This window comes from Coenobita brevimanus, chromosome 78, assembly GCF_032717465.1.
Source record: "Coenobita brevimanus isolate Jiangsu-jjx chromosome 78, ASM3271746v2, whole genome shotgun sequence".
Taxonomy (NCBI): Eukaryota; Metazoa; Arthropoda; class Malacostraca; order Decapoda; family Coenobitidae; genus Coenobita; species Coenobita brevimanus.
Window position 1 is genome coordinate 39,785,582 of NC_137031.1, and position 26,842 is coordinate 39,812,423.

Below are 26,842 nucleotides of genomic sequence, written 5' to 3' on the forward strand. Positions count from 1 at the left end.
GAAAGAGTAAGGTAAAAGGAAAGCGGAGAAGGGATGAGGGAGAAAGGGTGAGAGTGAGAAATAGAGGAGGTAAGCACTAGGGGGGGGGGGTTGAAAAGTGGCGAGAGAAGGGAAAGAGAAAGAGGGAAGAGGAACAGAAGAAGGAAAGGTGCAACAGGAAAGGAGAGAATCGGAAGAGTCAGGGAAAGGAAGGTAAGAGGTAAGGGGGAGGGGAAAGAAGAGGGGGAGAGAAGGAAAGGGAAATGGGGTGGGAAGGTATTGTTGCAAGTGACGGGGCAATTACGATGCAGGAGGCCGGCATTGCAAGGTGAGGCAGGTGTGGTGGACAGGTGTGGTGTGCTGGTGTTGTGTGGTCTGGTGGACAGGTGTGGTGTGGTAGGTAGGGTGTGGTGTTGTGTGGTGCAGTGGCTGTGTGGTGGACTGGTGTGATGTTTTGTGTGATTGTGTTGTGGTGCTTGACAGGTGTGATTTTTGTGTGGTGGTGCTGGTGGCGGTGGTGGTGGTGGACAGGTGTGATGGCGGAGGCGGTGGACAGTTGTGGTCAACGTTAGTGTAGGCATGAATTAATGAAACGCGGTGTAAAGAACCCATAGACTTCATACCCCACTACGCTTTGCAGTTCAGAGAGAGGTTGAGTAATATGTAAAGTTGGCCCAATCTTCACTTGGCATGAATATTCCTCTCAATATACTCATCCTTCAGTTTCAGCACATATGTTAACGTTATTGTTGAGGAAAGAGGTTTGGAAGATATTGACAAAATTGCCTCAACTTAATCCTCACATTTATCATCATCCAATTTTTACACTTGGGTTGCCTTCACATCGCCGCAGGGACCCACTTCTTCATTCTTTTCACTTTCACTCTTCTCACACTCTCATCACATCTCATCATCGTCTCATCACGTATCTCCATCTTTCATTTTCTCTGTAAGCTTAAATCCTCGCCTTTCTCATTATCTTCAGCCCATTATCATCAACTTTCAGCTTCTCTTTATCTTCAACACATTATCCTCAGCCTGCAACTTTGCCACTTCACCTCCTCACAGGCACACACGCACACTTCTTTTTTCCTTGCTTCTTTCCCCCATCCACATTTTTATGCAGACAACAGGGAAACTACATCAAGGTTATCAGCAGCTTCCAAATAGACCTCCTGAAGTGTTGAGCTGCCCCAGTGAGAAAAAGGCAGGGAGGGCAAACAGATTAGTGATATTAACCCCTCTTCATGCTCGGGACAACTCTACTCTTCAATTCCAGGCCACGGCGGACGATTTTATTCAGCTGGGAGTGAGTACAGGAGCGTGGGAGAGTTGTTATTGGCACTGTTAACCCTCCTCATGGTCTGGGTAACTCTAGTATTCTGTGTTAGGTGACGACAGGAGATTCTGTTAATTTTGTTTGAAAGTAAGGCATAGAAACCAGAGTGTTAGAGTCTCCCTTGAGTTAGTGGGATGTAGGTGATCCGTTGTGATATATACAAGTGTTGGCTGGGAGAAAGACAGGTTACAGATCGAATTCTTTATTATCTCTAACTTTTCGGGCTACACAGAACCCATCGTCTGAGGGTTTGAACAAGAAGTGACAGATCCGAGACATTTATACCCCTGGAAATCACCCTCCCCCTTCTCGTCGTGAAGCGTTAAGCATACCTGAATTGGAGCTGTTATTGAGGTTTGTAAGTGATTAGCAGATTTAGTAGGATTTACCCCATTATCTCATTTGTCGGGCTGATGACATTGATTTCCCTCAGCTGAATCAAATCAAATATTTTTTTATTAATTTCCAACAACCATTAGACGATTTTATTCAGCTTAGGAGAGACGTTTTGTAGTGCAGAGGTAAGTAAAGGCATTTTAACCTCTGCACGTAGAAAATTCTCTCCCAGTCTCAGGTCGTGTGAATGTAGGAGAAATAAAAGAGATCGTGCATAATCGCAGTGAGGTTGGTCATCAGTAATCTCAGTCCTCTATTCCTGTGTTTTCCCCGGCCTACGACATCTAGTATTTCGAGTGCAGTGTAGCCAAAAATCAGTTAAGGAATGTCTCTTCAATCTGGTTCTGTCTTAACAGTGGCAGTGACGAATTTTGGTGGCTTTGAATTCTTGGCTCCTTTCCACTGCATTCAAGGGAAAATACATGCCGGAAAATATGGAACTGTAAAGAGACTAACTTTTAGATTGGGTGCCATATTCCTGTGGGCGTAGCAAGAGAGGGAGGTCGAGGGTTTGAGAAAATTGGGGAGACTGAGGGAGGGAAAGGGATGGAGGGAGACGGAAGGGGGAGGGATTGTGTTGGTGGGGAAACAAGACCTCATCGCCTTGGACCTATGAGCTGCAGCCTTTGAAGTGATACTCTCTCTCTCTCTCTCTCTCTCTCTCTCTCTCTCTTTCTCTCTCTCTCTCTCTCTCTCTCTCCTCACCTCACATCTCTTCTCCCCTTCCTCCCCCCCTCCTCTCCCTCCCTCTCCCCAGATATTCAATTATTCTCCCGCATTTCCCAATCCTCCAATCTGTGTAATCAATAACTATGAGCTCCACGGCTGCTCATTGGTGGACGGGTTGGTAAAGGGGCGTGGATCCGAACTCGCGATCAAAGAACAGGCAGCACTGATCGATATTGTTTCACTTTCCCCCAACGTGATGTCATAGGATGGCGTAAGTGAGACATGGTGGGGCAGGTGGTAAAATTCGTGAGGAAGTACCAGGAAGGAAATGGGAAGAGTAGTGGTGGTGGTGGTGGTATTAGTAGTAGTAGTAGTAGTAGCAGCAGCAGATGCCACCTCAGACACACGATGCTGTGAACCTGATGGAGTGCTGGCTGAAGTTGCTAATTTCCTGCAGTTCACCATCCTCCTTTCCTGGGATAGGGAGGGAACTGGGAGGTGGATCGGTGCCACCACGTGAAGGCATCTCTCTCTGTCCAGCACCATAAAGCGGGAAAAAGGGGGGGGGGATTAAGTTCGATGTCTCCCCCCCCCCCCTCGTGATATCATAGGGTGGTACTGGGGTCGTATTCTAATTGGGATAGGAGGCTTCGTTGCACCTCTTCCTTGGCTATTTATTTTCCATAGTACAATTGTTACTTGTATCGTAATTATAGACGCAGTTGGCATTAGTTATCATACAGGAGCATACTTATAGACAACGTGCAGAGTAAATCGCTAGGAAAGAGGCTTTACGGAATCCCCAAGGCCAGTGAGAAGACCCTAAGCTCGAGGCAGTGGGGTAAAATCGTGGGGAGGTGTGACGAACAGAATAGCAGTACAGAATCGTATTTTGCCGAGTGGACGCAGTGTAATTTTTCTTAACCCCTTCGGCCCGTTGACGTATTTATTATTCCACTCCCTAGTAATAAGTAGGCAAAGGAAGGCCGTTTTTTTATGTGTTCAGCTAAAACTAGACTTGATAGCCCGTTACCTGAGGCTCACACGTCCTCCTGCATGGGACACTGCATTTCGAGGAACGTCGTGAAAGGTGCGATAAGTATGATGGTAAGAAGAACGTGCCAGAATACACATCATCGTGTTGGGTTAAAGTAAAACTCTCTCCCCCAATAATTAAAACTACTACAATGACAGCTAGGGTAATGAGATAAGCAAAATAATAAGTGAAAGAGACATGAAAGATAGCTCAATGAAAACAGGGATAATGATAAAAGTAAGATAATGGGTGAAAGAGGCCCCTGGTTGGTGAGCGATGATGAGGTGAGGTAAAGACTGAATTAATTACATGATCATTAGGATATCTATGCATAATTAGGATAACAGCTCACATGTATCATTTATTTCAGTGGTTTAGTGGGTTGAGGCGCACTGTTGTATAGGGTTTACGTAAAAAGGAATCGTAAAGGGATAGACGTCACCTGAAATATTGCAAACTACTTTCCTTCACTCTGCCGTCATCCCAAAGCAGCCTCATGTAATTCCTTCACTCCGATATTTTCCCTTTTATTCATACCACCATCAGACGACGATTCTGTTCTATATAAAGCTATCTCTAAAGTGTGAAAAGGTTACTGAAGGCTTTATCAGACCCTGTAGCTCGAACAAAAAAAAAGTGAACAGGAATAAATCATTTGAGGATACCAAGAATTCACTGAACTGTACGTCATAGAGTCAGATATTTATTATTATCGTAGTTTATTCTATTTTAATTATCCTAAGTGATCATTGTCCTAGAAATATTTATGACGAATCTATTTTGCCGCGGCCTCCACCTCTGTCTATTTTAATCCTAGTTTATCAGGCTGGACAATTATCCCAAGTTAGATGATCATGATAGCAGAATCTATTTGTGATGACTCTGTTTTACCACCGCCTCCAACTCAGTCTATTTTTAATCTTAGCTTAATTTTGCCGCTATCCCCGACTCGTTTATTTTAATCTTGGCGAAGCTGGTATGATAATAGTCCCAACTCATTTATACTCTTTTCAGCTTGACTTGGCCCAGATTTTCGACATTCTGCAACTTATTTCGCGTAGTTCAGTGGCAGAAAAAAGAAAATGCTAAGGTCCTGCGTGTGGTCTGGTGGACAGGTGTGGTGTGGTAGGTAGGGTGTGGTGTTGTGTGGTGCAGTGGCTGTGTGGTTTTCAGAGCACTTCATCGGGATTAAAACCATACTCTGATGCTAATATATTGCTAAAGCTCCCAACAGGCTAGGGGGATATCACACACACACACACACACACACACACAAATAGGATTACCCAGAATGTGTACCTTTAAGCACAATTATATTTATGTATCATTTATCACAGAAGGCACGCAGCACTGACCCAGAATCCACGTACCCTAAAGCCCAGCAAATCTAGGTATAATTTATCGTAGGAGACGCACAGCATTACCAAGAATTTTATTTATATATATCCATGTATCAGCAGAACTAACCAATGCATTTATCATTTACAGCATTGTGTGTGTGTGTGTGTGTGTGTGTGTGTGTGTGTGTGTGTGTGTGTGTGTGTGTGTGTGTGTGTGTGTGTGTGTGTGTGTTAGCCCCCTAGCCTGTTAGCTATTAAAGACTTGTTTGTTCTGTCCCCTTTAAAAACACGCCTCACACACACAACACGCACACGCACACTTTTTAAAACGCTTTTCACTACACCCAAAATTTCGTGCCTCTGTGTAGGTGTGGGGGTGTGCATGTGAGTATGGGTGTGTGTAGGAGGGGTGCGTGTGTGTGTGTGTGTGTGTATGTGTGTGTGTAGGAGGGGTGCGTGTGTGTGTGTGTGTATGTGTGTGTGTGTCATACTAGTAATAATAATCGGTTAAATGTGTGCATGTGTGTTTGGTAGCTTGATGGAGCTGTGTGTGTGGGGGGATGGGGCATAAAGGACAATTGTATGACTATTGTTGCAGCTTTGTATTGTTGTGCTGTATTGTATGGTGGTTGGCCTGTATTGTCATGTTTTACGTGGAGGTGGTGTGGATATGAATGTATTTTGGGGGCAGGTGGGAGGAGGGGTGATATTTTGTATGTGGTTGTATTGTGGAACTTTATCATGCTGTATTGTGCGGTCGCTATTAAGGTTGGATGTATTATGTAGTATTCGATGTATTGGGATGGGTTTATATGCTTCAGTACGGTGACATTTTTACTACTTGTCCTTACCGTACCTCAAGACGTTTTTAAGAAGTTAGGAAGGCCCTGAAGGAGTGTAGGGATTAATTAAGGCTCTGTGTAACCCTTCCAGTTCTGAGAGTCTATCCTGAGCTAAATAAAATCGTCAAGAGATGGCAAGAGAAAAAGATGAAATATGTCATAGAACTGAATAGATTAAATGGGTGCTGTTAGATCATGTTTGCACGCAGTCGTTCATATCGATAAAATAAACATACTCTGAGATTTCCTCTACCACGTGCATCACTCGTTACGGACATCACACACATTCGTACTTCGCCAGCAGAGGGAAAAATTAATTCTGGCTGCCACTCTCCCACCGAGAAGAAGGTCCGGTCTTTTGCAACGGATATTAATAGGGAATTCGAGGGGGTGGAAACGTAATGTATGATGTGCAATGGTATATGTTGTGATTAGAGTTGTGTTGATTTCTGGTGTGGAAGAGAGAGAGAGAGTAATTATGAACAAACCAGATATTAAAAGATAAATGGAACTGAGAGAGAGGGAAAAGGAAAAAGCGACGAAATAAACGAAAACGAATGGAGAGAGAGAGAGAGAGAGAGAGAGAGAGAGAGAGGAAAGTGGGGTGAGGAGAGAACAAAAATTATTAAAAAAGACTGAATGGAGGGGCAAGTGTGCCTGAGTGGAGGAATGGACGGGGGAGGAGAGAGAAAATAATAAACGATAAGAGAAGTAATATGAAAATAAAAATTGGCAGAAAAAGGAAAAGATGGAAGAGACTGATACACAGAAAACTACAAAAAGAGGAGAGAGGAAAGAGAAGGGAGGAGTTAGAGAGATGAAATAGAAAGTAAAACAGAAAATAGAGAGTAAAGGGTTAAAGAGAAAGGTTTGGAAGGAAAAGGAATTGAAAAAGAAAAAGAGAGGAGAAATGAAGGGCCAGGCTGATGAACAGATGAGTACAGACAGTGGAAAAGGGGAAAAGCAGAATGAAAAAGAGGGGAGAGGAGAGGAAGGGAATTCGAAAGAGTGAAGCGATAAAGGAGGAAAGAATTAACAGGGAATGAGAAGAATAAAGGAAGATAAAGATGAAATTAGTGGAAGGCGGAGAGCAGTAGGACCCAAGAACGAAAGAAGGAGACAGTGAGGTGACGTAAAGGGTAATGGAATGGAGAATGTAAGTAAAGAGGAAGAGAAATGCGTAAGAAGAGGAATAAGGAGGAGGGAACGAAAGAGAAGAGAGGAAAATGGCAGAAAGTGAAAGGGAATAGAGGAAGGGTAAGAGATAAAAGAATACAAAGGAGAAAAGTGAAGACAAAACGGATAGGGAATTTTTAAGAATACGAACGAAGAGAAAGATCCGCACGGAGAGAGAGAGAGAGAGAGAGAGAGCGAGAGAGAGAGAGAGAGACTACTCATTGTAATTGCAGTTTCACATGTCTGGAATCGGCGCTTCCCATTTTTGTCCGGGTCAATCCAAAAGCGAGATTGAAAAGTCCGAGAGAGAGAGAGAGAGAGAGAGAGAGAGAGAATAATATGAAAAGGGAGAAATAGACAGGAAAAAATGGGAATATTAGGCAAAAAAAAAAAAAGTAGAGGGATGATGGAAAATCGATATCAGAAAGAAATATGTAGAGAGGATAGAAGGGTAGTAGATGAGAAAGAAGTTGAGGAAGAGAAAGAGAGAGAGAGAGAGAGAGAGAGAGAGGACAAACCATGAAATTGAGTGGGCAGGAGGGAGGCGGCAGACTGGAGCGGCGGCCCCTACCATTTTGCCAACACAACTCGCACGCTTTTTTATTCTCTCTCTCTCTCTCTCTCTCTCTCTCTCTCTCTCTCTCTCTCTCCAAAAAGTGCATTGTAGTAGAGACGAAAGCACAGTTGTTTCTGAGATATATAATTAGTTTAGGTACAGAAACAAAGAAATATTCGTCAATTTTTATAATTTTCTTGTTCGGCCGCATCTAGAATATGCAGTGCAGTTCTTGTCGCCAAGTCTGAAGAAGGATATTGCAAGGCTTCCTAGATTGAAACCTCAGGATGCTGAACTGAACCCACCATCAGGCACATGGGATACTATAGGTTGCTTCAGGCACTGGACATCTTTTCGTTAGAGACTAGGCGTTTACCCGGACACCTAACAGGTTTTGGAAATCCTTATTGTACATGAAAACCTTACCTGCCTGCACATATTTAAACAGGCACTCGACGATAAATTATGGATGGCAGATGGGCTTGTTGGGATACCGCCATAATACGCTAGGCAATTTCTTCACATATAAGATCTGCAGTATCTTGATTCGGCTGCCAGCACAGATAGTTAATAGTTCCTCGATAGAGCAGTTAAGAGCTAGGCTAAAAAGAGTTTTGTTAGGCCAAACGAAGTACTTAGTGGTAGATTGAACAATTCCTCCATTCGTGTGAAGTTTCCAAACCTGACATTTTCTCGCCAGGTTAGGTGTACTTCCGTTTCTGTGCTCGTTCTTTGTGTAGGAGAGGTGGCTGTGGAGAACTTTATTTTTGTATTTTTATTATTTTTTTTTACTATATTTTTCTTTTAGTAGAGCAGCATCATGCACCTGTTGACTTGTTTCAGTGTGCCCTCTCGATATGGGCCGTAAGACCTTTTGAAATACTACTCTTTCTCTCTCTCTCTCTCTCTCTCTCTCTCTCTCTCTCTCTCTCTCTGATGTCACCTCTTCCCCTCACACCCGATTCCAAGTCAATTTCATGGGTTGTCATCACTGAGAGAGAGCCCTACCCCTCACCTCTTCACCGTCCACGTCTCTCTCTCTCTCTCTCTCTCTCTCTCTCTCTCTCTCTCTCTCTCTCTCTCTCTCTCTCTCTCTCACACACACACACACACACACACACACACACACACACACACACACACACACACACATACACACACACACACACACACACACACACACACACACACACACACACGTTGTCTCAAGTTCCCCTCTTTATCACTTCAGTGATGTCCTTTATTTTACGTCATTATCTTCGTTCTCTCTCTCTCTCTCTCTCTCTCTCTCTCTCTCTCTCTCTCTCTCTCTCTCTCTCTAGGCCCCCCGTCTCGCTCCCTCTTAATCACACTACGGGGAGCGTCGACCCCCCTAAGCATCCCCCGCTTTAATCTTATATTCATTGTAGTATACACCTTTGATGCCCACAGACAGGTTACCCACACAAGGACACACATTCTATTCTCTTCCTGCATACTGGAGCCAGGTGTGTGTGTGTGTGTGAGAGAGAGAGAGAGAGAGAGTGTGTGTGTGAGAGAGAGAGAGTGTGTGTGTGTGTGTGTGTGTGTGTGTGTGTGTGTGTGTGTGTGTGGACGGGTGGTGGTTTTCAATTTATTTCGTCTTGGTCTTCCGCTGGTAATATAGGGAGAGAGAGAGAGAGAGAGAGAGAGTTGGTAGGGGGCGTGGGGAGCGACAGATGAGGATCGGGATTGAGGGGGATATTGGGATGGGGGAGTGGGCTGGCGAAGATTGAGTCATAGGGTGTTGAGGGGGGGGGGCCTGGTGTAGGGGATATGATAGAGAGAGAGAGAAAGGGGAGGGGGCGGATCTCCACTCCCCTCCGTGTCGAAATGCCGGGCCATTCCCACCCCTTGTGCCGCCATTCCCGATTTTCTGGAATGGAAATATGAGATGGATTCTGGTGCTGGAAATATAGCACGCAGGCTCCGATGACTCACCCTAGACGGAATAAAATCGTCTGGCGTTAGCTGGAATTAATTGCTAGGGGATTGTTTATACCATGAACTTTAGTCATGATAATATAAAGAGAACTGTGACTCACTGATCAGTGGTTTTAAATCGAATATAATACTGGAGACGACCTAAGAGTGAGAGGTATATTCCTTAATTACGATGGCTTATAACTGATTTTTATTCTTCCTATCCAGACGATTTTCCTCAGCGTAGGATAATATTTTCCAGCTGGAGTGATTTAATGAATATTTTTACTGATAGAAGTTCTTGATAAATTTAATATAATCGTCTCGTAGAAAGGAGAATAATATTGAAAGTATGTAGTGGGATTGAGGGGGTTAAGATTGAGTAGGGAAATATTACGGTCCAGCTGGGAATATTATGGTCCAGTAGTAGGAATCAGCCGGGAATGTTATGGTTTTGTGGGTAATATTGAAGTCCAGTATTATTGTCCGAAAGGGAATATTCCAATCAAATATTAGAGTCCAAAGGGGAATACAATACACTAAATATACGAAGGGGATGTCTCCTCATATGTGTATTTCTGTATGTATATTCCACGCCTGTTTACTCCTGTCGTCTATTCCACTCATTCCAGCTCTGTACCTCCACCCCGTTCCTTCTCATCTTCTCTCTCTGTTCCCTACCTTCCCTCCCATTTATCTCGTTCATCTCCTCTTCTGTCCCACTTTCTCAGCTCCTCTCCCACCTTCTGTCTTGCTGTCTCCCTCCACTCCCATATTTTCTCCCTACTCTCTACCTTCCATTTCATCGCTTCTCCAGTTCTCCTCCTCTCCTTCCCACCTTCACTCTCACTTTCCTCCCTACCCTCCCACCATCCCCTTCGCTTTCCTCCCTCTGTCTCTTCTTTCCTCCCACTTCTCTTCCTCCCATCCCATCTTCCGTCCCACTTTTGCCCATCATCTTGCCTATTCTCTCCCACTTTCCTCTCTTCCTTTTCACATTACTCTCTCTCTCTCTCTCTCTCACGTCGCACATCTCCTCCTTCTTACCTCCCGCTTAAATAGAGAGAGAGAGAGAGTCCATTAGCCTGTCCTCTCACTCCCTCTCACCGCCACACTCTCTCCACTCCTGTTTTCATTCCCTCCATCCCTCCCTTGCTCTTTTTTTCTCTCTTTCTCTTCCTCTTCTCTGTCACAATCCTACCCTCCTCCTTCTTGCTATCTTTTTTCTTCTTCCATAACCATCCATCTCATTTCACTACTGTCTTCCTTTCCTCCTTCCCTCTCACTTCATCATTTTCCTCTCCTCCTCTTCTTTGTTATCCATTTTCTTCCTCTTTCACTTCCCCTTCCCCCATCCCTTCCTCCTCCTTCACCTTTTTCGTCCTAGTATTCATCCCCAATCCCTTTTTTTTATTTTTTATCCTCCTCCTCCTCTTCCTCCTCAGCGTCTTCCATTTTACCTCCGCCTCCATCGTGTCGTCCTCAATTTTTCTTCCTCCACCTCCTCCACCTCATTCTTCTCCCCCACCCATTTTTCTCTCCCAGCATCCTTCTCGTGTTTCCCTTCCTCTCGTTGACTCTTATCTTACCTGAGAGAGAGAGAGAGAGGGGGGGGGCATTAATCCATCTTACCAACCAGCTTTCTATTTCTTAACCTATTATCTGTCTCTTCTCGTTTTCTCCTTTTTTTTTCTCTCTAATTTTCACTCATTTCTTTTACCCTATTTTTCCTTCTTGCTTCTCTGTTTCCTCATACCTCATCAAATTCCCGTCATTTCTCTTCATTTTTTATTTCCTTTCCCCCTCATTTTCCTTAATTGTCTACACCTCTTTTCCCCTTTATTGCCCCTCGTCATTCCCCTTCTTCGTATTAATTCAACACTCATTCTTCTCACGTCACCTCGCCTTTTGTTTCCCTCATTCCCCTCTTTTTTTTTTCTCTCCCCTCTCTTTTTCCCCTCTTTATTCCTACTTCATCCCCTTCTTCCTTCCCTTTAATTCTCCCCAGTCTTCCTTCACCACCTCGCTTTCCAGTTCCCCTCTTATATTCTTCCCTCTTTATACCCTCTTTATCCAAGCTGTACATTCTTCCCTCTTTATCTCCTCTTTATACAAGCTGCCTGTCTTATCACCACCATCATCTTCTCCTCCCCTTCATTCTCTATCTCTAATGAAGTGCCATTTTTTTTTTTACCCTTATCTTTCCCCTGCTCACCTTTATCGCCTCCCTCATCTTCCTTCTGGCCTCGTCTTCTTATCTATGTACCTCTGTTTTTACAAGTGTGAGTGATAATATTCTTTTACTGTCTTGGTTTCTGTATTCGTTAGTTTCGCCATTTACTTGCTTGTTGTGTAGCATCTGGTGTAAGTGTTTGTATGGTTGTATGTACTCTCTCTCTCTCTCTCTCTCTCTCTCTCTCTCTCTCCCATGCAGTCAGCTGTAATGAATAAACTTATGTAATTACGACGTAGTATGGATGGTTAAATCTGTTCATATATATATATATATATATATATATAAATTATTTACCCTTCACTTTACCCCTCATCACTGCACACTCCTCGCATCCCTTCGTTCACCTCTTCATCCCATCCTTCCGCCCACCCATCGCTTTTTTTCTTTAACTTATCTTTCCATTTTTCACTCCTTTCTATGTTTTTTATTTATCAGTCCATCCATCCCTACCTGCCTTTCGCCTTCACTTCCTCCTTTCTCATCCATTATTTTTCCTTCTTTTCATCCTTCGTTTCATCCTTCTTCATCCACTCCGTCACCCACTTCACTGTTCGTCGTCTCACCTATTCCATCCACCTACATCTTCTTTTTCTATATGTATTCTCCCAAACACTTTCCTTTCACCCAACCTTCATCCTTACTTTCGCCATACCTGCATCTTGCCCTCCATCCTTCCCTCTTCTTCCTTCTTTTCATCCTCTCATCCACTTCTATCCATCTACGTCTCCCCGCTTCACAATTCTCTCATACTCTTCTCAGTTCATGTCTCCACGCCTTCCATTAACGTGTCTACCTATCTTTCGTGCTGTTTTTCGTCACATCTTTCCACCCACGTTGTTCCGTCCGAAATTTCACTTATCCAGTCGTCCATCCACATCCACCTTGTCCCCTCCACTTTTCATCTCCCATGTACTCTCCATTTCTCACACCACCTAACCTACCTTCCATATCGTCACTCCTTCACTCTTCCTCTCACCCTTGTCTCCCTCCACCCCTCCTCTCATTTCCCCCACCCCTCCTCTCATTTCCCCCATCCCTCCTCTCTTTTCCTCCATCCCTCCTCTCTTTTCCTCCACCCCTCCTCTCTTTTCCTCCACCCCTCCCCTCTACTACTTCCATCCCTTCTCTCTTCTACTTCCACCCCGCTTCTGTTCTCCGTGCTTCTTTCTGTCTACCTACCTTCCATCCATCCATCTTTCTTCTCACCCTCATTCCACCCCATCTCCCATCTTCTCCCCTCACCCTTCCACCCCCTCCACCTCCACCACAAATTCCACCAGGATGGGCCCAAGTTGAAGCCGCACATTAATCCACGAATATTGGCTTTGAGAGAGAGAGAGAGAGAGAGAGAGAGATGGGGGAACGGGGAAGGTGGATTAGGGGGTGAGTGGGAGGAAGAAGAGTGGTGGCAGACAGACAGGGAGGGAGGGTTGGTGGGAGGAAGTGGAAAGAGAACGGAGAGAAGAACAGCAAGAGAGAGAAAAAGAGACATGCAGAGTGACAAAGCGAGTAGTGGATAGGGGGAAGTGGAAGGAGAGAGGATAAGTGAGAGACGGAGAGACAGACATGCAGAGTGAGAGAATGAGATGGTGAATGAGGAGAAACAGAAACGAGAGAGAGGAGGAATGAGAGGCAGAAACAGGGATTGAAACCAGGGGAAGGAAAAGCGAGCGAGAGAGAGAGAGAGAGAGAGAAAGTGGGGGTATTTGGTAGCCTTGCAGTGTCGAGGCAGGGTAAACACTGGGAGGGCGGACCGATAAAACTGGTAATTAAGGCTCTCATTTTGTGCATTTTTGGTTCTGAGCGGCGAGGGATGGTTCTGCAGAGGGGGTCCTGGCCAAATAAAGGTGTGTGGTGTGTACATACTAGAGGGAGATTGGCCTGCAGGAGTGGGGGGAGGAGTGGGGTGGAGTGGGAGGGTGAGGGAGGAGGGGGACTGGATGAGTGGGAGAAGGGGAGAGTGAGAGAGAGGGAAGGTTTGGGAATAAGCGTAAGTGTGGTGAGGGAGTGGGTGTGAGGGGCGGGAGAGTGAGAGAGTTTTGGAGTAGATGGGGGAGAGAGAGAGACAGACAGACAGACATACACAGAAATGGTTGAGGAAAAGAAAGTAGGATGAGTAGAGAGGGGGATGGGGGTAGGAAAAGGAAGGTAGGAGAGCGTGTGTGGGAGGTGGAGTGGAATGAGAGCAGGATGAAGAGGGAACGAATGAGAGAGAGAGAGAGAGAGATGGGGAAGAGGATAGCTGGTCTAATTGGTGTTGGGGAAGAGCTTGTTTGGCGAGAGGGTGGCTGTTGTGGGAGTTAGGAGGAGGAAGAGGAAGAAGAAGCAGAAGCAGGAGGGAGAAAAAGAGGTGGATGGGACAGAAAAGAGAATCAGATGAGGAGGAAGAGGAGGAACGGGAGGTAACAATTGTTTTCTTTGCTTACACTCTTCCAGCATTTTTCCCCTCTTGTTTCCTCTCTAATTTTGCGTCTCTACTCCCACACCATTCTTCCCCCCCCCCTCTCTCTCTCTCTCTCTCCACCTTGCCCTTCATCTCATTCTTCACACACCTGCCAGAAAGAAAGACCGAATGAAGGAAGAAAAGAGAAAGAGTGAAGGATGAAAAAGGACAGAAAATACAGGAATGCTGCTGAATGGGTGAGGAAAAAATCGAAGGACATGAAGAAAGAAATTAGAAGGAAAATTAAGAGTGATGACAGTAAGGGGAAAGAACGGAAGAAATAAGAAGGGACGGAAGGATAGAAGAAAGAAAAGATGGAAGAGAAATGCGCCAGAATGAAAAAAGAAAAGGAGGAAGGCTCTGAAGGGAAAGAAGAACTGAAAAAGGGATGGGTGGATAGAAGAGGAAAAGAAGAAAAAAATAAGAAAGGATGGAAGGCAAGATGGATGAGAGGACGGAAGGAAGGATGAAAGAGTGGAAGGAAAAGATTTATACTGGAAGGGTGGACGGAAGGAAATAGAAAAGGATGGATGGATCGAAGGAGAAAAGAAAGCGAAATAGGACGGAAGGAAAAACAGGATGGATAGTTTGAAGCAAGAAAATATAGAAAGAAAAAAGGATGAATAGGTGGAGGGAAGGAAGAAGGAAAGGATGGAAGGGAAACAGGATGGATGAATGGAAAGAAAGGAAGGAAGGAAAGAAGGATGAATGGATGAGAGGAGGGAAGGAAGGAAGCAAGGGTTGAAGACGCTGTAATCAATCAATACCCACGGTCGGCTCCTCCTCCTCCTCTTCCTCCTTCCCTCCCTTTGTTTACGCCAGAATACCTCCACCGTCCTTCTCTCATCCTCCGCTACGTCTTCCTCCTCCCCTCCGTCTTCTGCCTCCTCCTCTTCTCCTCCTCCTCCTCCTCATCCTACGTGTTTCTTCATTCTCCTCCTCCTCCTCGTCTTCGTCTCTTCGCTTCCTTCTCATTCTCATCGTCTTTCCTGCTTATTCTGTATGCTTTTCATTCATCTCTCGTGTTCATTATTTCTTCTGTCTTCCTTTTCGATATTTTTCTGCGTTCCATTCCTCCTCCTCCTCCTCCTCGTACTCCTCTTCGTCTTCGTCTCTATTCCTACTTTCCTCATTTTCTTCCGTCTTTCCTCATTATTAACGCCTTTCATTCGTCTGTCCGTCGTTATTCTTTTATTCCTCCTGCTCTGTATTTTCATTCTTCCCTTCTTCCTCCATATTATTAAACTGCTCCCTTCATCTTCCCTCCCTCCCGTTGTTTACGGTTGATTATCTCCACTCTTCCTCCTCTATCTCTCTTCTTCCGCTCCTCCTCTGCTCTTCTTCCTTTCCTCCATCTCTTTTCTTCCTCCTCTCTGTCACCTTTCTGTTGTATTTCTATTATCCTCTTTAACCTTCTTGTTTCGTTTCCCCTCCTGTATGCTTTTCTTGCCTCGTACTTTTTCTCTTCCCTCCTCCTCCTCCTCCTCCTCCATCCATACCTCATATATTTCTTCTTTCTCATCTTCGTCCTTCCTCCTTCCTCTCTTATTCCTCCTCATCTTCGTCTCTTCGTCTTTCCTCTTCGTTTTCCTTTCTTTTCTTGTATACTTCCTGTCCTCGCTGGCTTAATTGATGTCTGACACCTCGCAAGTGATTCATTTGGCACATTACACTATTGTCGTCTTATATAGCCTATTACCGGTGCAAACTATAAAGATGTAAATAAAGTAAGCATACAGAATAATATCAGTGCGTACTATGGAACTAAATCACACACAAAAAAATGATGCTTTGAATATTACTGTTCCACCGATTACTCTGCGATTAAAAGGACAGCGTTATCACACAACTTTATCTTGCTGTGGTCAAACCGCATGTGGATTGTGCAATACAGTTCTGGTCACTTTTTAGTCGGATAGATATGAAAACATTTGAAATTGTCTGGAGAAGAATGACTAAGGCTATACATTTTATTAGCCATGTGTCTTTTGAGAATAAACTCATAACAAGTAAATCTGCTTTCACTGGAGAAGCGAGCTGTTAGGGGAGATTTAATCACTATCGGGTGAATGATGAGACGAAATTAATAATGCTTTACTGTACTAACTTACTGTATTAATACTGAGTACCCAGGCAGAGCGTGCAAACGGATCAAAAGTCAATTGCTTTCATTTTTACGAAATCTGAGTAAGCACTTGTTTATTATCAGATACATAGTGGATGAGAGGAAAAAGCTGTCTGACGGAAAAGTTGCTGCCAGCTCTGTTACGGACTCTTAAACATTTTTTTTAAAGACATGAATAAGGAATCTTGTGAAATATAGTAAATGCCAGTTAATCGATGTTTTCTGGAATAGCAGTGTGCAATAATTATACCTTATTGTTACCGCCACCCGTTCCCACTAAAAGGGTTACTCGAGTATTATGTATTTCCTGTTTCACTGCCATAGAATTCCCATGGCAGTTTTTCCGTTTTGCATGCTTTTGCTTTTCACTTTTACTCACCGACATGACTGGAACGTGTGTTGGGCTCGCGAGAGAGGGAACGTTCAGTTTTGTATCTTTTTTTCCTCTCTTCGACGTAGTTTTACACCTTACAAGCTATACTCCTTTTACTTTAAATTGGCCCGAAATTCCTATCTTTTCCGTGAATTCTGAGCTGTAGCAGTAGATCACGGTGACACTAAATATAATGCTAGTCACAGAGAAGTGGAAAGGATGTAGAGCTGTAGCACGTTATGTCGCTGTGCTACCAAAAGGAGGATAATTTAGGTCAGGTTAGTGAAGGGAGTACATTAGGAATTTTCTCTGCGAGGTAAATGGCCTCCTCAAGATATCCTTTCATAAGTTCAAAACCCTTGCACGACGAAAGGCCACTCCAAAGCTGAAAAAAATCGTCTGAAAAAAATCGTCTGGTAGCATGAATGAATTACAGAAGGTAAGAACTTTGTCGTTGCTTAAATGGTTGATTCCAATTTATTAAGGTTCGTCCTCATGAGTTCTCTTCTCCTCCTTTCGTCTTTCTTCTCTCTTTCCTTCCTCCTTTTTTTCCCCTCCTCATTCGTCCAGCTCTTCCTTCAACCTCTTTATCCCTTTTTTTTTCCCATCTCCTTCTTTCTCCTCACCGTTTTCATGCCCCCGCTTGTGTATGCAGATGAGAATGGTGGTGGTGGGGGGAGTTGGAGAGGGGAGTAATGACGTTTAGCTCCCCTCACGGCCACAAAGCCTCACCTAGACCCCTCTTTTTTACCCATAATACTCTTGTTTTCCTCTCATCCTTATATTTCCCAGTGCTATCTCCACTTGGCTCTCAACCTTGTCTGTATCATTTTGGTGTCTTTCCTCCCTCCTCCTCCTCCTCTGTTGCTGTTTGCTTTCCTATGTAATCTTATGTAATCCTCCTCCCATTTTCTTCTGTTTCAGTCACCTTATTCTTCTTGCCTCCCCCACTTAGTTTCTTTCTTAGTTTATGCTCCTCCTACTCTTTCACTTTACTTCACAAGCCATCATTCTTATCCATCGTTCTCCGCTTGTCTTCTTACCCTCTCTTTTTTAAACCTTTTCCTTTAAAAAAAAAAAAAAAAAAAAAAAATCCTCCTCCTCCTCCTCCTCATCTTCATATCATCATTTTCCTTTCTCCTACTCTGTATCCTTTTTTCCTCATTTTTTTTCTGTTCATCGATTCTCCTTCTTTCTCTCCTTCTCCTGGATGCAGATGAGGAGGGGGGCAGGAAGAGGGGACGGTGAAGGGGGGGGGGACGGGAAGAGGGAGCGAGGGGGGCTGGGGAGTGGGAGAGGGGGTCAGTAATGGCGTTTAGCTCCCCCTGACAGCCACAAAGCCTCACCCAGACCCGCCTTTTTAACCCCCTAATACCCACACCGAGCACAGGCTAACGGAATTATAGGATAGTTTCCCCTCCCAGCACCACCCCACACCAATGCTTCCACGCTTCTTTCCTCCCCTCTCTCCCTCCCCCTCCCTCTCTTTTCTCCCTCTATCCCCTTCTTCCTATCTCCTTTTTCCTTTGTCTCCCCATCCTTCCTTCTTTTCTCCCCCTCCCCCCTCATAGTTCCTCCCCTCCACCCCCCTAGTTCCTTCTTAGTTTCTCTTTCGTCTTTCCCCACTTTGTTTTTATTTGTGTCCTTCCTCTCTATTCTGTCCCATCCTTCTTCCACACATCCACCATTCCATTTCCATCCTTAGCGCCCTTTCCCTTACCCTTACCTTTCCTCCTCCCACTCCCTCTCCTCCTCCTTCCTCACCTCCCCCTTCCCTCCCACCAACCTTTTTTTCCCCTTCTCTCCCTTCTCTATCCTCCTCCTTCTCCCGACTTCCATGCTTCTCGCCCATCATCCAGTTTCTTCCCCTCCTGAGCACCCCCAATCTCTTTCCCGCATAATATTCAGAAGCTACCATCCATCATCATCCATATCGCGTCTTCTCTCATTTTTCTTCACTTCCACGGTCTCTCTCTCTCTCTCTCTCTCTCTCTCTCTCTCTCTCTCTCTCTCTCTCTCTCTCTCTCTCTCTCTCTCTTTCCACTGTATTCTTCTGGTAGAATTAGTCGTCATCATCATTATTCTCTTTTCTACATAACTTTTATTCCATTTCACTTCTCTTTTCCTCTCGTCCTTTTTTCCTATTAATCTGAAACTAAGTCCTTCCTCCTCCTCATAATCCATCCCCCTCTACATCCACTTCCTTTCCGTAATATTTGTTTCATCTTCTTGTATTTTTTCTGAAACTATATTCCTCAATATCAGTATTTGTCTTTTTCTTCCATATCCACAGTAAAGTTCTATTCCCAATCCCTTGTGTCATTTATTTTGAAACATACACAGAGTTATCATTCTTACATTTTCTATTTCTCTTCCAATTTTCGTCTTATTTTACGTCTCTCCCTTTTCTCATATTAAGTCAGAGTAAAATCCATCTGTTTTATTCTCTTTAAAGGACTCCTCTTCCATTTCACAGTATTCCTATGCTTTCACTATTTTCACGTTTACAATACATCTTTTTTATTCTATTTCCATTCACTTGTCTTACATTCTGTAGTATTTCTTTCCTCTCACTCTTTTCCCTTTTATTCTGATACTAAAGCCCTCTTCATGTCATCTTTAACTCTCTCATAGTCTGGAAATTTGTAGGACTCTTTCAGTTTACACCTGATGATATTGTTCAGCTGAGAGTGTACAAGATGGAGTGATAGTTATTGTGTTGTCATCAGTAATCTTGCCTGTTATTCTCGTCGGGTATGGAAGCTCCCTAACACCTTTCCCCAAGCGATTTTATTCATCTGAGAGTGTGCCACGGGAACTTGAACGGTAAATTTTCGTCCATTCCACGATATATTTTTCTTCTCTCTCCCTCTTCTCGTTCAAATTCTAGGCCCGCGTGTTATTCCACCCTTCCTCCTCTCTCTTCCCTACTTCCCCCTCTTCTCCTTTCCTAATATATTTTCCCCCTTTCATCATTTTTTCCTCCCAGAGGCCTTCGCTTTCCCTGCCTCACCCTACACCTTCATTTTATTCTCTCTCTCTCTCTCTCTCTCTCTCTCTCTCTCTCTCTCTCTCTCTCTCTCTCTCTCTCTCTCTCTTTCTCTCACACACACACACACACACAGTCAGTCAGTCAGTATCAAAAATTTTCTTGAGGTGTAAAATATATTGAAAGGATTATTAGCACCGAATAATGTTAGCCTGTGAGAGGTAGTATGCAACGTGGCAGTGTGCAGTGTGGCTGTGTGAGGTATAGCAGTGTGTGTGATGTGGCGGTGTGAGGTATGGTGTCGTGGCAGTGAGAGGTAGGTGTGAGGTGTGGCAGTATGTGGTCTAGCTGTATTAAGTGTTTATGTGAGGTGTGGCAGTGAGGTATGTTTTGGGTATGATAATGTGTTGTTTAGGTGGGTGTGAGGTGTAGCAGTGTGCGGTTTAGCTGTGTTAGGTGTTTGTTTGAGGTGTGGCAATGTGAGGTATGTGTGGGGTATGGTAATGTGTTTTTAGGTGTTTGTGAGGTGTGGCAGTGTGAGATATGTGTGGGATATGGTATTGTGATGTTTGTGTGGTGTGGCAGTGTGAGATATGTGTGGGTTATGGTATTGTGATGTTTAGGTGTTTGTGTGGTGTGACAGTGTGAAATATGTGTGAAGTGTGACTAGGTTGTACGGCACAGGAATACAGGTGGGATGATGAAGGGCGTGTGGGAGAATATTTGAAGTAGTGATAGGGGGTGGGTGTTAAGGGTGAGCAGGTACAGGTAAGATGGGGAGATTAGGGATGAGGGGGAGTGCTGGGAGTAGTGGTAGTGGGGGATAGGAAGTGGGAGGGTAAGGTGGGAAAACGAGAGGATGATGAGAGTGAGGGGAAGGGTGGGGGAAGCAGTGTGAGATGAGGGGGATGGGGAAGTGTGTTGGAGGTGAGGAGACTGCGGCGGTTGAGGGAGAGTGGAATGATGGAAGGAGCGGAGTGGAAGGGTGAAGGCAGGGTAAGGAGGCTGATGAAGTGGGGGTATTGGAGCGTGGTAGGGGGAATGGGACTGTGAGGGGAAGTGTTTGGAGTGTTGGTGGAGGTGTGTGGGCAGGAGGAAGGGTGGAAAGGGGGGAGTCAGAACAGGTGCTAGTGACGGCGTGTCCTAGACAGGCGTGTCCAGAGGGGGTGAGGGGAGATGAGGGAAGGTTGAGGTGGGGGGAGAGAGGGAGGAGAAGTGAGGGGGTGGAGTAGAGAAGGAGAGGGAAGTTAGAGAGTGAGATGGAGGGAGGGAGGAAATACGGGAGTGAGCTGGGAAATGGAAGGAAAAATGAGGTTTCGAATTCGAGGAGGGAGGAGGAGGGAAGAAAATGAAGTGGAGGTGATGGAGGGAGGGGGAAGCGAAGGCGTGTGGTGGGAAGTGGAAGGATGGAAAATCGTGGAGTGCAATGGGGGGTGAGAGAGAGAGAGAGAAGGAACGGTGAGGGTGGAGAGAAATTAGGCGGTGAAAGTGAAGGAAAACCAAGATGCAAATGAATAAGAAATGAGGAATATGAGTAAATATGAATAAGAGGGAATGAGTAGGAAGAGTGAGGGGAAATGAAGGAAATGGATGAACATGAGTGAGGGTTAAAAAGGATAGTAACTGAACATGAATGAGGGGAAATCAGAGAATATGCTTAGGGGGAAATGAGGATATGAGTTGGGGGAAGTGAGGGTATGAGTGAGGGGAAATGAAAGTGAGGGGTTATGTCCTATTTAAGTTCATTGCAAAACAAAGCCTCCCAGCCTTCTCCACTCTGACCTGTTCGCCATTGGCCCGAGGGGAGGGAAGAGGGGAAGTGCGGCCGGAGAGGGGAAAAAAAAAGAGGGGAGGCTTATGGGATTAATTAACCCTTCCGCTGCTGTTGACGCGCTTAGGTATTTTATTCGGGGTAACGCCAGACGATTTTCTTCAGGTGACGGTTTCTCTCTCTCTCTCTCTCTCTCTCTCTCTCTCTCTCATTAACTCACCGGGTCTCGCTCTCCCGCCTGCAAAGTTTCCCTACCACTAATACACCCAAACTTTACCATATTAAGCTGTTCTTTTTGTCCTATCCTTCCAGCGTGGGATGTTCAGTACTCCACCTCCTCCTCTTCCTCCTCCTTCTCCTCCTCTTCATCATCATCATCTGTCATTACCATCATTACGTTGGTTTCAAAAATTTTTTTCCCTCTGTGTGTGTGTGTGTGTGTGTGTGTGTGTGTGTGTGTGTGTGTGTGTGTCTCTCTCTCTCTCTCTCTCTCTCTCTCTCTCTGGTAATGATGATGGTGAGTTTGATGGGAACCGAACTGCATTAGCTTTTTTCTTTTTTCCCTCCTTCAAAGGATGGGGAAATTTTCTCAATTTTCAATTATTATTTTTTATGTACTCCATTGCTTTTTTTTTTTTTATTGTAGTTCTCTCTCTTTCTCTCTCTCTCTCTCTCTCTCTCTCTCTCTCTCTCTCTCTCTCTGTTGATAGGCCTATATATTTAGACGGATAGATAGATAGATAGAAAGAAAGATCGAAGGGAACGAACTAATGAAGGTACTATGTTGTGAAACTCCTGTAAGAATGGTCCATCCAAAAAATGGGAAAAAATCGTCTTAAATATTAATTAGAATAAAAATGAAAATGCACGGCGTCCTTATATTTTCCTTACTATGTATTATTGGGATGGTTTCTGGATCCTACACGGCCTGTCTCTTATGATGATGATGATGGTTATGATTATGGTTTTGATGATTATAATGAGTATGGTGATGATGATGATGGTTATGGTGATGATGATGATGATGATGGTATTGATTATGGTTATGATGATGATGATAGTTTGATCTTATGGTGATGATGAGAGGCTGATGAAAATGATAATGGTGGTGAGATGGCGATGGTGATTTGTGATGATGATGATGGTATTGATTATGATGATGATGATGATGATAGTTTGATCTTATGGTGATGATGAGAGGCTGATGAAAATGATAATGGTGGTGAGATGGCGATGGTGATTTGCTGTTGTTAGTGATGATGATTGTGATGCATACCGACCTAATTTTGTCATATTTCTTTGTTTCAGAAGAGGAGGATAATTTTAAGAGCCAAGACAAGCGGTTTCGGCTTCCTCAGGTGGGTCGATGATGTAGATGGAAAAATATGAAAAAAAATAACGCTTTTTCTTTTATTTAAGTTCTCTCTGTATTTACCATTCAGTACAAGAAATGTGTTTTATTTATTATTTACCATTTATTATAATCCATCCATATTATTAGTTTATTTACCATTCAGTATATGCGCTTTTATTTTTATTAGATTAGTTACCATTCAGTCCGAGCTTTTTTTTAGAAGTCTGTTTACCATTTAGTACAAACCTTTTTACTTAGTGTATTTACCAGTCAGAACAAGCCATGGTTTTATTAATTTCAGTATTCATCATTCAGTACCAGTCATATTTTTTTTTATCCCTTATTTACCATTCAGTACAAGATTTATTGTTTATTCTTTATTTACCATTTAGTACAAACCGTATTTTTATTAGCGTCTTTATTTACCATTCAGTACAAAGCCCAGCACTAAAGAACGATGTTACTGAAGTCATGCATAAGTAGAATATAACAAAGATAAAGTGGCATTTATATACGGGGCAACATTTTAATATTTTTTTTTATCGTATTATTGACAAACTACTGCCATGACACCAGAATAAACGAGTTCACACGGAAAAGAAGTAATTATTGAATGTTTAGATGAAATTCCTATTATTTTGACAACAGTGTAGTTTTTAGAGTTGTTGGAAACTATTTTGAATACGTGGGTGTCGTAATTTAGTGTGCTGTTGTGTTTGTGTAATGATGTTGTGTCACACAGATGTACACGCACGCAAGCATCCACACACACACACACACACACACACACACACACACACATTCCAGGATAAGTGTGTCGGCTCCCCCAGAATGAGTGTGTGTGTGTGTGTGTGTGTGTGTGTGTGTGTGTGCGTGCGTGCGTGCTTGCGTGCGTGCTAACTCTAACCACACTGTTCCCTCTCTACAGGAAGCACAGGAAAGGGGTGGTGATGGTAATGTTACCCTGAGCGACACCACCCTAACAGACCCCACTCGGTTCTTCCCCACCCCTAACCAGCAAAATCCTCTGCCCGATAGAATGAGGTCAGTGGACACGGGGATTTTAAGGATTTGTTGGATTACTGATGTTTATATTGATGGGGATTAATGGGATTTTTATTGTATTTATGTTATTTTTTGATTGGTGGTGATTTCTTTGGTAAATGTTATGAAGGGATGGGTGGGTGGTTTTAGTTTTTCGTCTCTCTCTCTCTCTCTCTCTCACTTTCGCGCGCGCGCACACACACACACACACACACACACACACACACACACACACACACACACACACACACACACACTGCAGTCATCTCCCACTACCATCCCTCATCCCCACCATCCTCCCTTCCATTACATACATATTTCCCTTCACCAGTCATATCCTTCCTTCCATAACCCATCCCCCACTTTACTAACCTCCGTACTACCCCATCCCCCACTCTCCTAACCTCCCTACCACCCCATCCCCCACTCCTAACCTTGCTACCACCCTTCTCCCCACTCTCAACCCTTCTCCTCTCCCTCCCCAACCCTTCTTCACCCCCTCCGATGGCCAGCACCATTGAGGCGTTGCTATTGGTCTATTGTTCCTTTGTCCATCTGGGCTGACCATACGCTGACCCTAACTCACAGCTCTTTTATTAAATGCCCCATTTTTTCATCTTTTTTTCTTGTCTTTTTTTCATTCACCACCCGCTACTCATCTCTTTCTTCCTTTCTGCCTCCCACCCTCCGTCTCTCCCTCCCTCACCCCTTTCTGTTTTTGTCTGTCTGTCTCTCATTTTCCTATCATTTTTTTTTTCCTGCTCTTTCTTGTGATCTGGAGCGTTACTTCTTTTTCTTCATTCCCGACCCGTTTTCTTCCTCTCCCTTATTTTCATTTTTGACTACTTCATCAGTCTTATTTTCGTCATTCGATCCTCATCTGTAGCTTTTTCTTTCCTATTTTCATCCTTCCCTCGTTTCTTTCCTCCTCTTCCGCATCCTCATCCTCATTCTGTTTTTCATGTTTTTTTTTTATTTCTTGTTCCTTTCTGTTACGTTAAATTTCCATCCCAGTTTAACATTTTCTGTACCATGACACTTTTTAAAAATTCCATTTCTTAATTTTTGCAGTCGATGTTATCCAGCTTAGAAATTAGTGCAGTGGTCAAATAGTTATGTCAGCTCTTTTCGGAAAATCTCGCCTTAGTTGAATGAAATCATCTGGAGGTAGAAAAAAAAGGGGGGGGGGGATATCCTAGTAGAATAGGAGTTAATCCTGTGGATGGTAGGATTTGTTTCAACTGGACAAAATCTTCAGTTGCTTGCCTAAATGTAAGATTCATATACGGTACGTTCGTATGTGGGAATGGCGTACTGTAATTGTGATAGTTGCTAGATACACAGAAGATATAAATAGAGAGAGAGAGAATGATATAGACAGAGAATGACACAGAAAGGAAGAAAGACAGACACAGAAGGGCAGCAGCGTGGGTGGAACAAGATGCCTGAGCAGTTATTTCCCGGGCCGTCCAGCAGGTCAAAGCCGCGACATCAAAGGGCGGGCGGGAGGCAGGGGCAGAAATAATACAATACTCCCGCGACTACACGACTTCTGAGGCTTGGCAGGGGGCAGGGAGGTTGGCGGGATTGGAGGGAATGAAATAAGAGAGGAGAGGTAGGGAAGGAAAGGAAAGGGAAGGAAAGAAAATGAAAGGGATAAAAAGGACAGAAATAATTCGATTGGTTGGGGGTTGACGGAATTGGAGGGAATGAAATGAAGGAAGGATGAGGAAAGGTAGGAAGGAAACAACAGAGCAAGTGGATAATCGATAAAAACAGGCGGGATTGTTGGGAATGGAATGTAGGAAGGAAGGAAAAGGAAGGAGAGGAGGGAGCGAAGAAAGAGGAGAGCAAAGGCTAAAGAAAATAAAGGAAATACCCCGAAATAAAAAAGGGCGGGTTATAAGGAAATGAAAAGAGTTAAGGAAGGAAGGGAGGGAGGTAACAGAAAAAAAAAAGGGGGGGGGGAATGTATGATATATGAAACGGGCAGGACTGGAGGGGGAGGAAAGGTAAAGGCAGGTTGGAAAAGCAGAGATTGTGAATTGAAAGGAAGGTCAGTGTATGTCAGATAAGTAAAGTTTGACGATAAGACAAGGAAAGGAAGGGAGGAGAAGGGAAGTCAAGATGAAGTAAAGAAATAGAAGATAAGACCAGGTAAGGTTAAAGGAAGGAAGTCAGAAGAAGGGAAGTAAAGCGAATGGAAAGGAAAGGCAGATGAAGGAAAGGAGTGAGAATGGAACGGAAGGGAAAGGAAGGTCAGAAATAATACAATACTCCAGGAACTCCGGGACTTCAAGAGCTAGGCAGGGGGTCGGTAACAGGGTAGGAAGGGGTGGGGGAATGAAATGAGGAAAGAGGCGTAGGGAAGGAGGACGAGAAAGAAAATCAGAGGTAGGGAAGAAAGGGTACCAAAATTCGTCAGTTTAGGAAGGAAAGACAAAGAAGGAAGAGGGAGGGTAAGGGAAAGGAAAGTGACCTAATGGGAAAGGAACGGAATGAAAGGAAAATAAAAAAAGGAAGGAAAGGAAAAACAAAGCATGGAAAGGAAAGGAAGGGACAAAGAAAGAAAGGAAGGGAACGGAAAGGGAAAGGACTCGGAGGAAACGAATAGAAAGAAAGGAAAGGAAAGGAAAGGGAAGGGAAAGGACTTTAAGGAAAGGAAAGGAAGGGCAAAGACAGAAATAATACAATATGACTGTGACACCGGGACATCTAATACCAGGTAAGGGATGGGTAAGACCGGAGGGAGGGAAGGGTTGGTGGGAATGATGTGAGGGAAAGAAGAAGGAGTAAGGAAAGAAGGGAAGGGGAAGGAAGGGAAAGATATAACACAGGCAGGTGTAGGGGCAAAGAGTGAGGCAGTGGAAGTGGGGAAGTAAAAATGGGAACAAGGCAAGGGAGAGGGAAGGAAAATCGGAAGTAGAGAATAGAAAGGAAGAGAGGATGGCGAAACCAGGAAAAATAAAGACAAGACAGAGGAAAAGAAGAGAAGGGAAAGGAAATGAAGGGAAGAGGAAATACGTGACAAGAAAAGGATACATGTAGTTTCTCAATCCCCTCTTCCTCTTGGATCTCCGTGTTTCTTGCGTGTTGTTTCCTCCTCCCTTCCGCTCTCACACCATCCCCTCTTCCTGCTTGAGAGAGAGAGAGAGAGAGAGAGGAGAATGGAGGGAGGGGATGGAGAGATTAGAAGGAGAGGTAAAAGTGGGTGAAGTAACAAGACACAGAAG

The 26,842-nt window shown here is 44.1% G+C and overlaps 1 protein-coding gene across 1 annotated transcript in view; it reads left to right on the forward strand.

Moving 5' to 3' along the window:
• LOC145408810 (Fanconi anemia group J protein homolog) overlaps positions 1–26,842 on the forward strand; it is a 459,949-nt gene that overhangs the window by 247,092 nt on the left and 186,015 nt on the right. The window contains exon 6 of the mRNA XM_080279456.1: positions 463–546. Coding sequence (XP_080135582.1) covers positions 463–546 — 84 coding nt within the window. The remainder of the gene's footprint in view (positions 1–462; positions 547–26,842) is intronic.